The sequence below is a fragment of the Coturnix japonica genome, unplaced genomic scaffold (genome assembly GCF_054131305.1).
Source record: "Coturnix japonica strain WE unplaced genomic scaffold, WE-NBRP24 Scf049, whole genome shotgun sequence".
Classification (NCBI taxonomy): Eukaryota; Metazoa; Chordata; class Aves; order Galliformes; family Phasianidae; genus Coturnix; species Coturnix japonica.
In genome coordinates, this window is record NW_028188952.1 from 1581784 (window position 1) to 1598348 (window position 16565).

General features: G+C 45.7%; 1 protein-coding gene across 1 annotated transcript; it reads right to left on the reverse strand.

The window, feature by feature from the left end:
- Positions 1–44: 44 nt before the first annotated feature.
- On the reverse strand, positions 45–15875 carry TOP2A (DNA topoisomerase II alpha). The gene is made up of 35 exons (XM_015885919.3): positions 15795–15875; positions 15574–15720; positions 14643–14733; positions 14303–14366; positions 13713–13858; positions 13369–13466; positions 12978–13190; positions 12607–12780; positions 12397–12498; positions 11880–12017; positions 11589–11727; positions 11202–11359; positions 10684–10809; positions 10346–10456; positions 10153–10258; positions 9653–9762; positions 9141–9233; positions 8589–8703; positions 8170–8291; positions 7738–7886; positions 7138–7369; positions 6883–7017; positions 6578–6778; positions 5940–6135; positions 4595–4686; positions 3947–4087; positions 3774–3857; positions 3287–3496; positions 2660–2765; positions 2215–2355; positions 1955–2105; positions 1773–1834; positions 1352–1462; positions 999–1219; positions 45–874 (listed from the first exon to the last, which is right to left on the reverse strand). Exons 1-35 carry the CDS (start codon positions 15825–15827, stop codon positions 734–736), a joined length of 4659 nt encoding a protein of 1552 aa, XP_015741405.3. The 5' UTR covers positions 15828–15875; the 3' UTR covers positions 45–733.
- Positions 15876–16565: the final 690 nt, after the last annotated feature.

The following is a 16565-nucleotide window of genomic DNA, read 5'->3' on the forward strand; positions in this document are numbered from 1 at the left end:
CCCCCAGCACGGGGGAAAGGTGGGAGGGCTGAAATGGCCGAAGCTCGAGTAGAAAAGCTTTTATTATGTAAATATTTAGAAGGACGGTTTAATGACAAGGAAAAACACCAAATATTTACAGACAGCTAAGAAACATCACAGCCCAACACGAGGAGGAAGCGGAGCCCTTGGTGAGCACAGCAGGAGCCGAGCTGGGGTCCGGCAGCTCACGGTACAGAGCAGCAGAGGGGAAGGAAGCGCTGCCTGTGGGTGCAAAGTGGCACGAGAAGCTGCTGTGCTCGGTGCTGCCCCTGCACTGAGTGTGGAGCTCAAAAACCAAAGGCTAAAACCCAGCATGGAGCTGGAGCCGCTGGGGCACACGGCAGGGCTGGGGAGTTTAAAGCTAAAAGATTATTTTAAAGGCATCGAAAAAGGAGAACAGCTCTATAATTTATGGGACTCGAGATACACAAACTGGCCTTGCTATTAAAATGAGCACAACAAGTCAGGAGACTCAGCAGGACCTTCAGGTAGGAGGGAAACTGGGAGGAAAGGCCGCAGGTGCTGCTGCTTAGAAACAAGTCTGAATGATCTTAAGCCTGGAATAGTCACCTGTATTCACTGGTCTCCAACACTCCTGAGGTTAAATCAGCAAAAAGATTCCTACTGTGAGATGTGGGTTCCTTGGCTGCAGTCGCTGTGAGCTCTGCTCACTGTCAGTCCACAGCCCGAAGCTTTAAAACTCCATAAGGACTCAGAACAGATCGTCCTCGTCAGACGACTCCAGGTACTGGACGGGCTTTTTGAGGCGGCCGGGCCGGGTGCGGGGAGCAGCTGCTGTGGGGCTGCCTGCAGTCACATCAATGCTGAAGCTGTCGTCGTCCCGCTTGGATTTCTGGAGGGAAAGAGGGGAGGAGGTGGATGGCACCTGAGCACAAAGCAGGAGCACAGCACGCACTGCTGGCACACACAGAGCTGCTCATCAGATGAGATGAGATGAGCTGCTGCTCAGTACAAACCTTTGCTGCCACGGATTTGGCGGGTTTTGAGCCAAAATCTGAGTCTGAATCAGAAGAAGCCGACAGCTTCTTGGCGGCCTTCCGCCCCCGGGGGGCACCGGGCTTCTTGGCACCCACCGCTGCAGCTTTGGGAGGAGGGGAGTCCCCCATCGGTGCTGCCTTGGGGGGCTTTGTTGCTGCCTTCTTCTTGTTGAGAATATCCATGATGGATGGCTGGTTATCTGAAACACAACAGTGTTTGAACCCTGAGTTTGATGTTTTCCTCTCGCTTCCACTCACTCGTTTCCCACAGGAGTAACTGTGACCTCAGAGCTGCCTTCTGAGCGCCCACAGAGCTCAGAGCTGTGCCTTACCCTTGGCAGTGCCGCCCTTCTTAGCTGCAGCAGCAGGTTTCTTTGGCACAGAGACAGAAGGAGCCACAGGGTCCTGACTAACACCTTCAGTAGCAACATCTCGGGCTGGAACTGAATAGAGAAAGGAGAAAGCAGGTGTGAAACAGCGAACTGACCCACCCTGGCTGTACACAGCAGAGCAGAAGGAAATAATTGCGTTAACTTTATGGCAGCTATCAACAACGGAATAACCACAAAGAGAAGCTGGAAGCAGACAGACAATATCCAAGGCAGTGACACCAGCTTGCACTGTATGCACTCCAGCATCAGTTTTTTGCTTGGTGTGACTCTGACATCTGCCCTTGTTGGCACTGCACAGAGATCAATGTGCAGTGAACTGCACTGGGACAGGAGGACAAGGTTTAGAAGGACCTGGACTCACCAGGGACAGCATCTGGCAGCGGCTTTTCCTTGGGAGCTTTCCCTTTTATTCCCATGGTTTCCCTAGAACACAAAGCCCGTTATTATCTCCTGTAGCTGCTGACAGGTGTATTTAAGAGCTACTACTAAGGTCAGCAATAGGAGCACGGCTCATTCCCAGCCACTGCACAAAGAAACACTCACTTTGGGGCAGCTTTGGCCTTGGGAGCAGGTTTCTTTTTGGAGTTTGTATCTGAATCAGTGTTGCCTTCACTATTCCTCCGATACTCAGACTCCTCATCTGAGCTGGTGAGATCCGCATCCGAGTCTGAATTGACCATGGGCTTGATTTTGGCTGGTGAAATAACACAGATATCGTTTGACACGTTTGGTATTAAGCAGCTTGACTGGGATCTCTGAACAGCTCTGCTCCGTTTGTGCCCCACTGCTGCGCCACCACTCACCTGCTGCCTGGCGAACCACTCGCTCCCTTTTAGAAGGCACTTCGAAATCATCCGACTCTGAGTCAGACTCTGAGTCAGACCAAGGGTTGCGCTTCATTTTCTTTATTGGTTTAAATGGTAGAGTGGTCTGCTTCGTGGTGCCTGGAAAACATGGGCAGAAGGGGTGAGCCCCAACATCCATGCATGTGGTGGGCTCAGTTGTATGAGCTCAGCTTAGAAATACACCATTGAATTCAGAGGGCTCTGGCTTAAATGTCAAAGAGAAACAGTGACCACGGCACCAGCCGGGCTGTTAGCCAGGATCCCTTTATATCGTATCTCCCTCACCTATTTTTTCCAAACATACCAACCCTGGATGTCACTCAGCACTCTGGGAAGAGGCAGATAACTGAGCCCAGCCGCCCTTCCCCTCACTTTCCATGATGGAATAACACAACGTGTTTACCTTGCTCGGCTTTACGCTTCTGTGCTAATCGTTGCTTAAGGCCCAAGGGCTCTTTATCCCCCGACGAGTTTCCTTCTTGTTTCTCGTCAGACTCATTTTTTTCACTCTGAAGACAAAAGCAGATATCATCAAATAGATGGGAAGTGAACTCACAGCTGGGAGAGGCGCAGAAAGGAGAAGTTTGGTTTCTATGTACTAGGGTTGGCAATGTAGAAAAAAAAAAAACAGATCATCTGCAATCGATCACTACTGAGTACATCAGGCAAAGTACCACCAGGTCAGGCACAACACAAGCAGGAACTTTGTGCCCACACCTGAGTGTGCCTTGGGACTGCCTCTGTGTGCTGATGGCACAGCCCCGGGGCGTGTTGGGGATGCAGAACTCAAACAGGGAGAGTGAAATCAACAGTGCAAATGTAACTGGAAAAGCTGTGAGATGGTATCATCCAGAGGAAAGGAGCAGCAGCTGACTGCAGGCCAGCACAGGTGGAGGGGCATTTCTGTATTTCAGGCTGCAGGAAGCTGAATGGCACGGTTAAGTTCAGCTAACAAGAACGTGTTTCTACAGGACTGCCTGTATTGGGGAAGATCTAATAACAGTGTTTGGAGCATCCATATATTTCTTACCTTTATCTTCTTTTTAGTTCTCTTTTCTGCCTCCGCCTTCATTTCTGCAGTGATCTTAGGAACAACCCTTATGCCATGAGGTGACGGCATCACTTCCACCAGCTGTGCCTTTGTCACCTTTTGCTTCCCTCCTTGTTTCCCTCCTTTTGCCTTTAAAGGTTTGCCAGTTACCCCTGCCATTTCATCCTGCATTTGCTTGGCTTCTACCGCCTGCAGAATCAAACATAAAGTAACACAACCATGAGAATAAAAGCCAGTGTCCTACCGGGAAATACTCCAGCCTCCTTGGTGGTTTGACTGCCTGCCCCCAGCACAGTACTCCTACCCTATCCTAGGAAGGCAAAAAAAGCTTTAACTCCTATTGGAGTGAACCTAATGCAAGACATACAAATTTCCATCTGTTGTTTCCTTTGTATGGCAAAGAATTCAGTTAATAACTGGATAAAGCTACAAGGGAGCCAATCATCTGTTCAGAGCACTGACGTACATCCAGCTCTTCAACAAAGGCAGCAAGGTCTTCTTTCCACAGGTCAGAGGGGCTCTTGCGCTTCAGGTCTTCCAGCTCCTTTTCCTAAAGTGAATGAAAATTGTGGGTGAGCCGCATAGTTTAACCCGTCATAGAAAAATAGAATGCTTTCATCGGAAAAATAAGGAGCATACTTTGTTATCTCTCTGCTTGCAGAGCTCATCTTTCTTCTCCTTAGTCAGGTACCAAAGGGGCATGTTCAGAAGATAGTTGAAATCTGGCCCCGTAGCTGCAGCTGGTTCCTGGTCACTCTCATCTCCTTCTTCTTCTTCCTCCTGAATGAAAATTTAATCAAACATTGTCAGCAAATACAGCCACATACAATGACAGGGCTGCCATGTGCTCACAGTGTCCTGGACCCTCTTAAAGCACAATTCAGAAAAGGATACGGAAGGAATTATGGCCTGAAAGCTTCTACCACACAGAGGAGACCAACTGCATAGAATTCTTTAAAGCTCTTTTGCTCTGCCCTATTTGGCCTCTGTCTTGAGCAACCAAGTTCTTCTCAGGCTGCTTAACAATTGCCATCATCCTTGCTGCCCTTTTGCAACAAGTCACTCAGGAAGAGCAGATCGCTTGAGGAGCACTGGAAATGGAAGCAGCAGGACTTTGCCACTGCTGGATCAGTCACCACTCTGCCTCAGTGCCTTCCAAATGAGAGACTGAACATTTCTTTGTCTCGCTTTCCCTATCAGACACACCAGCTCTTGAATTCTCCAAATGGCAAAGCAGCTTCTGCTTCTTCCTAAGAACTGATAACGAATTGATGACTGAAGTGCTACCTTGTTTTGCAATTCCTTCCAGGCCTTCACTGGATCTGATTCATATCCTCTTTGGATAAGAACTTGAATCAGTTCTTTCTTGGGTTTGTTTTCTGTAAAGAGACATTTCAGAATTGCCAGTTAGTGACCACTGCAGTCCCTGTCAGCAAAGACAAATGACCTTCACATTTTGACTCCAGTGGTTAAAACAGTTCAGCATCCTATACAGCTCTAAAACAGCCTTTCCTAATTGGAGCTGGGACACGTGGCAGGTCCTAAAATAACACCCAAAATTTGCTATTTAGGAGCGATTTGTTAGCTCAGCATTTCTCCTGGGCTGTCAGGAACACCTGCTGGAGCACTTGAAACATTTGCTCCTTCATTTCCGTACATGCATTTCCCCTGCCCTAAACAGACTCTGAGTTTGGGGAAAAAAGGAAGCGTGATGGGATCAGAATGGTTTTATAACAGGCAGGTGGGGGAAAAAGCCCTGATGTGACTTCAAGGCTTCAGCATAGTGTGAGCCTCATTGGGCATCACTTGGGAAATCTATTCTATAAATGGCCCAGCCAATGGAAATGCGTCAGCTGGAATTTTCTTCTTTCTGATGTCGCAGAGGCAATCATCCGTGAGACACAAATACAAATGAAACCAGCTCTGTCAGCCTTGGAACTGCTTATTGCAGCAACCCAAGGAAACGTATTGCAAGGGAACGATTTCCCTTCTTGAGTCAAACAGACACAGACTGTAGGAACACTGGGCGGCCCTCAGACACGAACCACAGAGCATCCCATGACCCTTTGTGCAGCTGTGCCTTCCATACATGCAAGTGAAATACAGACTGCCTTGTAGGCTGAGCTGGAGCTGGCTGAGAAGTTCAAGTGCTGTAAACAAAGACCTGTTTCTTTTTCTAGCTCATGATGCTCAGATGTTGGGAGCTTGGCTGCCTTCTAACTTTGAAACTCCACTTCACTGAGAACACAATTTGGAATATTTTGCAGTTTCATAAAGATAACACAGAGAAGATACAGGCTCCTAAGAATGCATGGGAACAGAAAACCCAAACCAACTGGGAACCCCCCACAGCCCCCCACACCAGCACTTCTTTTCCTACATTTATACTTTTGAAGTAGTGCAAATACACAATAGAAAACCTCTGAGAGTGCTCTGTTTTAATTTATATGTGCATAACACTACAGAGGATGTTCCGTGAAGCATTTTCCTCTTCTATGTTACTAGAATGGAAAGATAAGCTCTGGTGTGTTTTGTGAATAGCCAGACTGGGGCTGAGAGGGCGCTGACAGAGCTCAAGAGAGCACCTAATTCTCCCAGTTTCAAAAGCCAAAGAACCAAGAGCAGCACGTACCGATCACAATTTTGCCATCTATTTTCTCCAGGATGAATCGAGCCTGGTTGCTCAGCTTTGCAGACTCGGCACCCAGCATCCCAATAAGCCACTCTTTCCTTAACCCATAGTACCGGAGCCTGAGCTCAAAGAACTCTTTAAGGATGTCCTGGGGAGACTCGTACTTCTTGAGGAAGCCAACATGGTCGAAAAGAACCTGGATGAAAGAACATGGGTTTTGTGAGCATAAAACTGATCTTCAAAACCACTGAAAGTCAGTTGTAATGCAGATATGATCCTACAGTCAACTTATTTATTAACCAACCCATTTAAAACCTTAGTGTTGTTTCAGAAATTATTTCAGCTTGCAAGCACAGCAGCAGAGACCATTTTAGAACTTAAAAACACAGAGCTAACGTCACTTCAATCTTAAAGCTATTTGTTGGATCCATTTCTTGCATCTAACATCACACGCTGTCAGGACCTGGACATTCAGAGGTGTGTCCTGGGCACAGCAAAGGGCTCCAGGGACTGAGAGATTTCAGATCGCTTTGACACCTACAGTCAAATCCACACCATGTGGGACCCACTGCCAAGTCAGTCTCTTCACCTTTTAAAGGTGAATTTAGAAACTCTCTTCATCAAAATCTATTACATACCATAGAGTTGCACGTTAGATTTGTTTGGAGTTTGAAGACTTTATGCAACCCCACTGCTTCAGCCTCAGCTAGTTTTTCCTCACTCATCTTCACAACAAACTTCACCGTGGTGTCGGTGTGGTACTCTTTATAGTCTGTGATTAGTGGGGGGGTCTTCTCAGTCCCATTCAGCATTGGCTCCAGAACTTGCTCTTTGTAGGTCTGAGAAAAGAATCAAAGTCAGACCTGTGGTTCCATGGAGATGAAAAGCTAATGAACACTAATATTCACTTTTTACTTTACAGGGCAAATTCAGCATTCGTTACCTGTGTCCACGTTCTGACAGGCAGCTCAGTGATTTCAATGGTTGTAGAATCAAGGATAGACACTTCACCACTTATCACATACTGGTTAGGTCCAAGCTCATCTATTGTGCCTTTGAAATTCCTGTAGCTGGGAAGCTAAGAAGGAAAGAAACCAAACACTGGATTGCAAGCACTCAAAAAAAAAAGCAGCATATGCTTCAATATATGCTGAATAAACCAACAAATGAGACGTTGATTCTTGAATACATCATTTACCATCGGCAGCGGTTCGTTTCCATCCATCAGACGGCGGATGTTATTCACAGTCTCCCTGATATCAAAGTTGGGGATCTTACAGGACCAGCCAGTGCCAATCCCTTCTGCTCCGTTTATCAGCACCATCGGAATTATAGGCATGTACCACTCTGGCTCCACACGCTGGTTGTCATCATAGAGGAACCTCAGGACGTTGTCATCCACTGGTGGGAACAGCAGCCGCGCTAGTGGGCTAGAAGAGAAAAGAGAAGGTCAGACCAAATTCTCATTACACAACAGTGCCTGCAATGTAAAAAGAACCTCCAGTGTCAGACCAAACAGATCGTGGCATGTTTTATTCCCCACCATATGAACCAGTCTGGGTGTTTGTTTTGCTCTCATTTCTGCATTCCATGCTATTCCTATCTGTTCTGTAGGACAGCAAACCAAGTTCACACATCTGGATCTAGAATCAAAGTCCCACAGACTGTGGCTGCTCTTTTGTATTCAAATGGTGCAGTTTCAGATACTTTAGGGGAAAACATTACTTTTCATTTTAAATGCTGTTAAATCGAGTCTTGTAACAATGCTGAAAATACTTAACAACACTTTAATGCCAACCTTAGCATTGTAAAGATGTATCGAGGGCTTGCAGAGTCCTTCCCACCATGCAGCCTTGTGCCAAACTGCCCGATGGGCTGCAGCAGGTTGAGGTTGTTACTGCCCACAAAGTTCTGAGCCAGGTTTATGATTGTCATCATCAGCGATGCCTGCACGAAAGAAGGTTCAGTTATAAAAGTGTTAATTCTTCACTGAAAGGACAACGTTAAGGTAAAATTTACACTGAGAACAGAACCAATATAGAAGATAAATTCAGCTAATAAAAGATATCCTCTCATATCCATCACAAATAAAGCAGGTTTTTCCCGTTCTGCTTTCTTAATGAAACACGTTCCCCTGAGCTGCAGGTAAGACGGGCAGAGTGGCCAATCTCATGAAATTGAGATATTTCTGCTTTTCTTCAAGCATTTTGCACAATGAGCTGGTTCTTACCTCACCATGATGGTACGAGGACATCTCAGCTACAGAACCAGCCAGCTGAGCAACCTTCACCTCCCGTTTGTCGTTCCTTTTGAAACACGTGAACAGAACTTTCCTCTGGCCTGGCTTCAAACCTGCACAGAGAAAAAAAAGACCTCGTGTTTCAGACTCACAATATGTTTCACTTATCTTCCGTTCTCTAGAGACTAACAGTAACTTAGAGACCTGAAGATTCTGCACCACTGGAGTTAAATATAGAGCAGAGAAGACATTTAATCCAAAGGTTAAAACACTTGGAAGGTAGAAAAGTGGAGTTCAGAACACAAACCCTGAAATGCACCCAAACAACCATTCTGGTAGGACACACCAAAACATCCCTCAGTGCGTCCTGGGAAAGCCCTGTATGAAATCACTGCCTTGAAATAACTTACCATCAACCAGGGATGGGATCGATCTTTCATTATCTGAGTTTGAGAACAGGACCAACTCCTTGTTGATGAAGTCGTTGTATGTCAGGTAATTAGTATCTTTCCCATACAGGTAGTCCTAAGAAAAACAAATGCAAGAGCGCTTTAATTTTAACAAGGCTTAACCTGTTTCTTAGCTCACACTTGGCTAGTTTCACTAAAATGGAAGATCCTGGTAAGACTACAGGTAAACACAGCGAAGGTGACGACATTCTCAGCATGGAAAAACAAAACAATGCTTTCCCTGAAACACCTTCACCTAATTCTGCTCAAGCTGCCATTTCCCTTTTGAATAAAGTAGTTTGAAAGAGTTAGAAATGGAAAGAATGATCGACTTGATGACACTGAGGTTATACAATGCAAAAAGGAGCAGCAGGTCTGCAGAATCCCAAAGCATTACCTATCAGTCCTGTGCGTAACCCAATGCCTACACTGCATCCAGCCCTAGCGTGTCAGAATTAAACTGAGAACAGGGAGATGGGAAATCAAATTCCTCCATATACATAAACCCTTTACCTCCGGCAGGCCATGCAGCTTCCGCTGTCTTCTATCTTCCATGAAATTAGTCAGCCATTCCTTTCGCTCTTCTACCTTCTTCTTACTAAAGGCCTGTGTTGCAAATTAAGAAATAATTCAAGTTCTGGGACATTCTGTGTGCCCTACTGGAACACTGGTGAACCATTTCAGGAGAAAAAATTTTAGAGGAGAAAGGAGAGGTTTAGCTCAGAGGAAACTGCAGGTAAACACACAGAATAATGCTGAAGGAATATTTACTATTGTGTCTGAAAATGTCAATTGGTTTGTAGTGGTTATAGTTTGTTCTGAGCTATATTTAAAAGCCATCATTGAAAGGGTGCTCCTGGCCTGAGGTCTGTGGACAGATTTGCTTCTACTGGTTGAACTGAGGCTGTAGCCTTGGTAACAAAGAGACCATCTCAGGCCCAAAGGCCTCTGAGAGCATTTTAAGAGAAAATACGCAGCAAAATACTCAAGGTAGTAAATCAGCAATTAAGTCAAGTGTAAGTTACCAGGGTGATGGCAGCATCATCTTCTGGACCAGAGTACTTGAAGCCAATTCGATGTCTAGCCATATCTGCAAAGTATTCCTTTGCCTCCTTCGATGTGCTGGTACCCAAACCTGCAGAACCAACAACTAGTCAGCCCTAATTTCTTGCTTCAATTAAGTTGCACTTCAAAGGAAGGCATTACTATATCCAATTTCCGTAATACATCACACAAATGCACAGCATGAAGATGGTTCTATTAAAACCTTTGCTGGGATGTAAGGTATCACAGAAGTAGTGGGGATTGAAGACAACTGGGCAGTTGCACTTTTAGTCTGGATTCCTCACCACCCGGCTGTTGTTCTGCAGCTGGCAGCTCCCTTACCAGCATGCAGCCATTCAGAGCAGTTTAGGAGGGAAGTGAATTTTGGAGGCCACCTGCTCCAAACCCTTTTTTCTGCAGAAGCTGGACTAACTAAGTTTAATAACAAACTTGCCTTCACCATATCAGGTTTCCTACAAACCTTTGTAGTACTTGATTTTCCATGTGTTGTAGTTTTGTGTGCTGTTTTTCCATTCTTCAAACTCAGGAATGCTGTAGAATGCAATTTCTTCTTTGTTTTTAGAGACCTAAAGAGAATGAAGATGTTAATTGTGAAAGCAGATTTGGTCCAACATGATCCTATTCCCTCACATTCCAACCTCCTCAGCCCTTACCTTTATGATGGGGGTAATAAATTCCTCCAAGAAGTTGTGTCTTAGAAGAGAAGGCCAGTTGTGATGGATGAAGTTAATCAGCAAACCTTTGATATGAGATCCATCTTGATCCTGTTTGGTGGTTTTATTTTGGAGAGAAGTACAAGTTTAACCAGAGCCCTGATGGCCGTGCCAGTTGTTAGTTCAACAATGAGGATACACACAAGCCCAGTTACTGAGAACTATTAACTTTCAGTTCCAAAGAAGCAGCCACACTTTGAGTACTGAAAGTTAACAAAAGGAAGAGACACATTTGTGGTGAACAAATTTCTCCAGTTTTGAATTTCAGTGAGCCTAACCTGATCTGTCATAATCATGATCTTCCCATAGCGAAGAGTCTTTAAAGATTCTCGATCCTCGTAATTCTTCTTATACTGTAAACCCACAATTTTGATGATGTTGTTGATTTCAGCATTTTCCATTATCTGGAAAAGATCACAAGGAATAAAAACTTTTCTACCAGACTCAAAACAGCAAAGACACCCATCGGCTGTACACCCCTAACCGTGCTCTGCCTTCCCAGAGTTTCCTCTGTTTAGAGCATCTCATTAATTCCAACCCAGTGTCTAATCTTTAAATTTCTCAGGGCTATTTCAAACATTTCCTAGAACATTTCCTAGCCCACAGCACAAATGCAAAGCACTTCCCGGGATTTGTTTAGTATTCCTGCTTAATCAGGAAGGCAATCTGAACGTGAGACCAGACCCACACCTTTGAGTTTGAGTTACAGCATCAAAAGCCCACAGCTGTACCCACACTGCATGACATGAAGCACACCACAGCTCCCAGCACAGGCTATTAAGGTCTCCCCACTAACCTGTTTATGAGAAGCTTCCCTGACGTTGAGCATTTTCCCACGAAGGGGAAATACTCCGTATTTGTCTCTACCAACCACTCCTAAACCAGAGACAGCCAGCGTTTTGGCTGAGTCTCCCTCGGTCAGGATGAGTGTACAATCTATTGAATTCTTGCTGCCTGAAAAACAAAAAGCAAAAATCCAAGTCTTCCAATTAAGAAGTGAAGTCAAGGCTAATATAGCACAGGCTGCAGGAGACACCATAAAATATACAGGTCTGGCTGCACTGCACAAACTGCAATGCAAAATGAGCACAAGCCGGCGTTTTCTTTAGATGATTGTTTCATTTGCCTGGTGAGCAAACGTTATCTCTGAAGAAACTAGCTACAAAGGATGTGAAATACTTACCAGCATCATTGGCATCATCCAGTTTAGGAACGCCCTTAATCTTGGTGTGCTTCACAGCTGAACATTTCTTATTCAGCTGGGTCTGAGCTTTAAATTTTACCCAGTTTAGGATACTTTCAACAATGCCACAGCCAACTGCCTGCAATGCCAACAAAATTACAGAACAAAATCAACAGTGGGAAAAGCTTTAAGTTATGTTTTCCTTTAATTCATGACTTTGTAAGCCATGTATTTGCCACGTTAGTTGCAGCTTTACAGACGTGCTGATTATCCACACACACCAATACTTACACCCTTGATAAATTTCTCACTCAGCTTGCACGTCGAGCCAAAGCTCTTGGCCTGCAGAGTCATATTCTCTTTAGTCTGAGAGTCAAAGGTTGGGTTTTCAATCAAGCAATTCACAAAAATCCACATGTGATTCTTCACCTGCAGGCAAACAAGACGAGCATTACAAACTGCACAGGCTCCACTCCCTGGAACAGCAGTGTTTTCTTCCTGAGAGTCACCTGTCAGTATCATGCAGCGAGGAAAACAAGTTCAATTATTGCTGCGTGGTTTTTGAACTTTCCTAGATGTCTTTTGGCAGAATTTAGGACAGCTAATGAGTGTCCACAAAGTTACATGATTTGGGGTGCCAAGACATCAGCAGCCCTCCCACTAAAGAAAACCTAACAGCTACTGAGCTGTAATGCTTCCTTACTGACCCAGAGCACTCTGATTGCTGCAGCTAAACAAAGGGAATATGGCTTGGTGGCTTAAACTGGAATATATGAGGACTCTTTAGTTGGGAATTCTGACATCGCACCTGAAACGGTTTCACTCCAACTCCATTTTTGTTCTTCTTTTTCACAACATCAATGAGTTTAGTCACAATCTGGTCAGCTACGTAATCAACGTGCCTGCCACCCTAGGGGAAAACGGGACCAAAGAACTTGAGGTGACTCCACTGAACCAAAACACAGAGCCAACAACAAAGAATATGAAGTGAACGTGAGCACGGGAGCAAAAGAATCACCTTTGTGGTGGCAATGCTGTTGACAAAGCTAACTTGCTGGAAGCCTTTTTCACTTAAAGTCAAGCACACTTCCCACCTGGAATTCACTTCCTCATGAATAACCTTAAGTGCATTTCCAGTCTCATCCACTTTGTCCTTCAGATAGAGGTCCACGTAACTGCGGAATCCTTTCACCTACAAATGAAACCAGACAACTCATCTGTAACAGCTCCTATAAATACTTAATGCACATCCCCCTGCAAAGCCAGGAGGAAAAATTGCTTGGCAAGCTTTCACTTTATTATGTGCAATGGCATAAACTGCTTCAACAAAACTTCACTGGTGAATGTCATAAGAAACACAGATGTTCCCCCATTTAAATGCTCACTTACAGGCAGCCTCTTCCCATTCAGGAAAACTTTGACATCCTTTGTGGATCCAGCAATATCGTACGCTCTCCTTGACATCAGAGCTACAATGTCCTTGTCAAGAATCGACATTTTGAACTTCGACAGATCAGGTTGGAAGGTGACACACGTGTAATCCTCCCCATCAAAATGCTTCAGTGTCATTTCACCGGCCTTCCCCATGTTGTCTGTCCAGGTCTGAGGAGATGAGTTGTTGTCAGTTGTTAGTGTAACAAACACAAGAAAGCAGCACAGTATCTAACAGGTACCAGGTTAATTCTAGTCACAGCAATGACACCTAGATTCACATAGGAAAAACTCAAGTCATATTTGCAAATCTCAGGTGTGACCTCACTGAAATGGGCAGCGTTCATACCTGCTTGAACAGCTTTTTGTATTCACGACACGCAGTCTCCACGGTAAATTTGGTGCTGAATATGTTGCACAGTTTGGCTCCATAACCATTTCGCCCACCTGGATTCAGGAAGAAAACATGTCTGAGTTGTTACCTTTGCTCAAAACCACCAGGGAGAACTCCAGACCAACAAGAGCTCATTCATTTCAGCACCAAGTATGACTAACAATAAACTGTCCCACAAACCCTGCAGCCACTATAAAGCTGCATTTAATTAACACCAGTTACTCACATAGGTACTTCAGTTCCCAGATCACACAGTCAGGCTGCCCAGGTACATCTGCATGCTCTGCAGTGTTCCCTACCTGTGACTTTCTTCTCATCATCATCGTAGTTGCTGGATGTCAGCAGCTGTCCGAAGATGAGTGCTGGCACATAGACCTTTTCCACTTTGTGTTCAACGACTGGAATGCCTTTCCCATTGTTCCACACACTGATGGTGTTATTCTCTCTGGAGGAGGAGGAAAGTACGTTTGTAAGGCTGCAGATGACTGAGCTCTGAAACAAATAGACAAGATCTCCACAGGAAGGCCACCATTTCATCTACAGACAGATTCCTGTTCAGCAACTGCGGCAGCAGCCAGCAGAGGGAGGGCAAGTCTACAAAAAGCCCTCCAGCTTCAGACCTGCAGAGCACCAATACAATGGAGCAGCACACAGAAAGCGTGTGCTCAGTGCAACCACAGCCTGGCAGTCCGTGCTCTGCAACAGATCAAGGAAGCACACAAGGAATGAGGCTGTTACAGCCCATGAGCCACAGTGGGTTTAACATGAATAGGCCTCGACACTGAGCTCTGCAGCACCTACATCAACAGGATGATGTACATACACCAACAGGGCAGTGAGAGAATGAAGCAGCTGAGGGGGGAAGGCATTGGACAAAAGCAGCACTCACGGGTCGATGGTAACTTTGATGCAGGACATGCTTTTATCCCTCTGCTTGTTGTCTGCAGCGTTGACTGGAAGGGGAAGGTGACTTTTATTAGAGCGCATTCACAAGTGGGACAATAGACATAAACCATAGTGAAAGGGGTAAATCGGGTGAGGTTTTCAGTAGAACAAATGCAAAGATCCAATGCAAAACCACCAATTAACTCTTTGGAAGGGAGATGTTTGGCAAGTTACAAAGAAGGACGCTACAATAACAGCACCCACAGCACAACTGAGGGTTAAACGGGCTGTAACACAGCAGCTGTGTCCTTTGGAGGGCAGGTACAATGCTGGGCTGCACTCACCCAGGATCTCATCGAAGATCTTGTACAGGCCGGGCACGAAGGTCACATCCCTGCAGTTGAGGCCCACGTCCTCATCGAACACCCACATTTGCTGCAATGAAGAAGGAGCCACATACAGCACACACAAACAGCACATATACCACATACACCACATATAGCACATATATCATATATACCACATACACCACATATCTCACATATACCATATATACCACATACACTACATCTTTCACACATACCACATACATTACATACGCCACATATACCATATATACTACATATATCACATATACCACATACATTACATACACCACATACATCACACACACCACATATAGCACATATATCATATATACCACATACATTACATGCACCACATACACCACATATACCATATACACCACATATATCATATATACCACATACATTACATACACCACACATAGCACATATATCACACATACCACATACATTACATACACCACATACACCATATATACACCACATACATTACATACACCACACACAGCACATATATCACACATATATCACACATGTATCACACATGTATCTCACATGTATCTCACATGTATCACACATGTATCACACATGTATCACACATATATCTCACATATCACACATATATCTCACATGTATCACACATGTATCACACATGTATCACACATGTATCACACATGTATCACACATGTATCACACATGTATCACACATGTATCACATCACACATATATCTCATATATCACACATATATCACACATGTATCACACATATATCACACATATATCACACATATATCACACATATATCTCACATGTATCACACATATATCACACATATATCACACATATATCACACATAGCACATATATCACACATATATCACACATATATCACATATCACAGGTCTCCCCACCTGCGTGACGGTCTCCACAGACCCGATGTACGTGTCCGGCCGCAGCAGAATATGCTCCAGCTGCGTCTTCTTCTGGTAGATGCGCTCCACCGAGAGCCGCTTCTGCGCCACATCGGCCTTGGGCAGCCGGGCGTTGTCGTGAAGGGGCTGCGGGAGAGAGCGGAGCTCAGCGGGGTGGGGAGGGAGGGATGGAGGGAGGGTCTGGTCGGTCCCTCACGTACCCGGAGCGGCGCCGGTGAGTCCATGAGCTCCATGGCGGCGGGCGCGGAGTGATGGCGGCCGGTAACGGCGCAGCGCGTTTCAAACCTCCGCCGAGCCCGCCGAAACGCTCAGCCAATCACAGCGCACCGCCCCTTGAAAACAGCCAATCGCTGAAGGGCGGAGGGACGTACGGCCCGCCCTCCTGTGCGCTCCGCTCTTTCAAAACCAGACAGTCGGGAGAGGGGGCTGCTTGATGGGCAGGTCTGGTAACCAATAGAGGCCGTTTGGGGGGCGGTGGCGTGCGGGGCAGTGCGGGACTGTGCCCCCCAAAACCATCCTCAGCACCACGGCAGCATCCCAGCCCAATATCAGCCCTATATCAGCCCCATATCAGCCCTATATTAGCCCCATCCCAGCCCTATATCAGCCCCATCCCAGCCCTATATCAGCCCCATATCAGCCCTATATCAGCTCCATATCAGCCCTATATTAGCCCCATCCCAGCCCTATATCAGCCCCATATCAGCCCTATATCAGCCCCATATCAGCCCTATATTAGCCCCATCCCAGCCCTATATCAGCCCCATCCCAGCCCTATATCAGCTCCATATCAGCCCTATATCAGCTCCATATCAGCCCTATATCAGCCCCATATCAGCCCTATATCAGCCCCATCCCAGCCCTATATCAGCCCCATATCAGCCCTATATCAGTTCCATATCAGCCCCATCCCAGCCCCGTATCAGCCCCATCCCCGCCCGCCCATCCCGCCCATCCCGTTCATCCCGCAC

Coding starts and splice junctions, on each gene's coding strand:
- TOP2A (XM_015885919.3), bottom strand. CDS start 15,827: ATGGAGCTCATGGACTCACCGGCGCCGCTCCGG. Junction 3,497..3,773: donor CCTTTGTTGAAGAGCTGGAT/GTACGTCAGTGC, acceptor TTGATTCTGCAG/GCGGTAGAAGCCAAGCAAAT. Junction 2,106..2,214: donor AGTGGTTCGCCAGGCAGCAG/GTGAGTGGTGGC, acceptor TTATTTCACCAG/CCAAAATCAAGCCCATGGTC.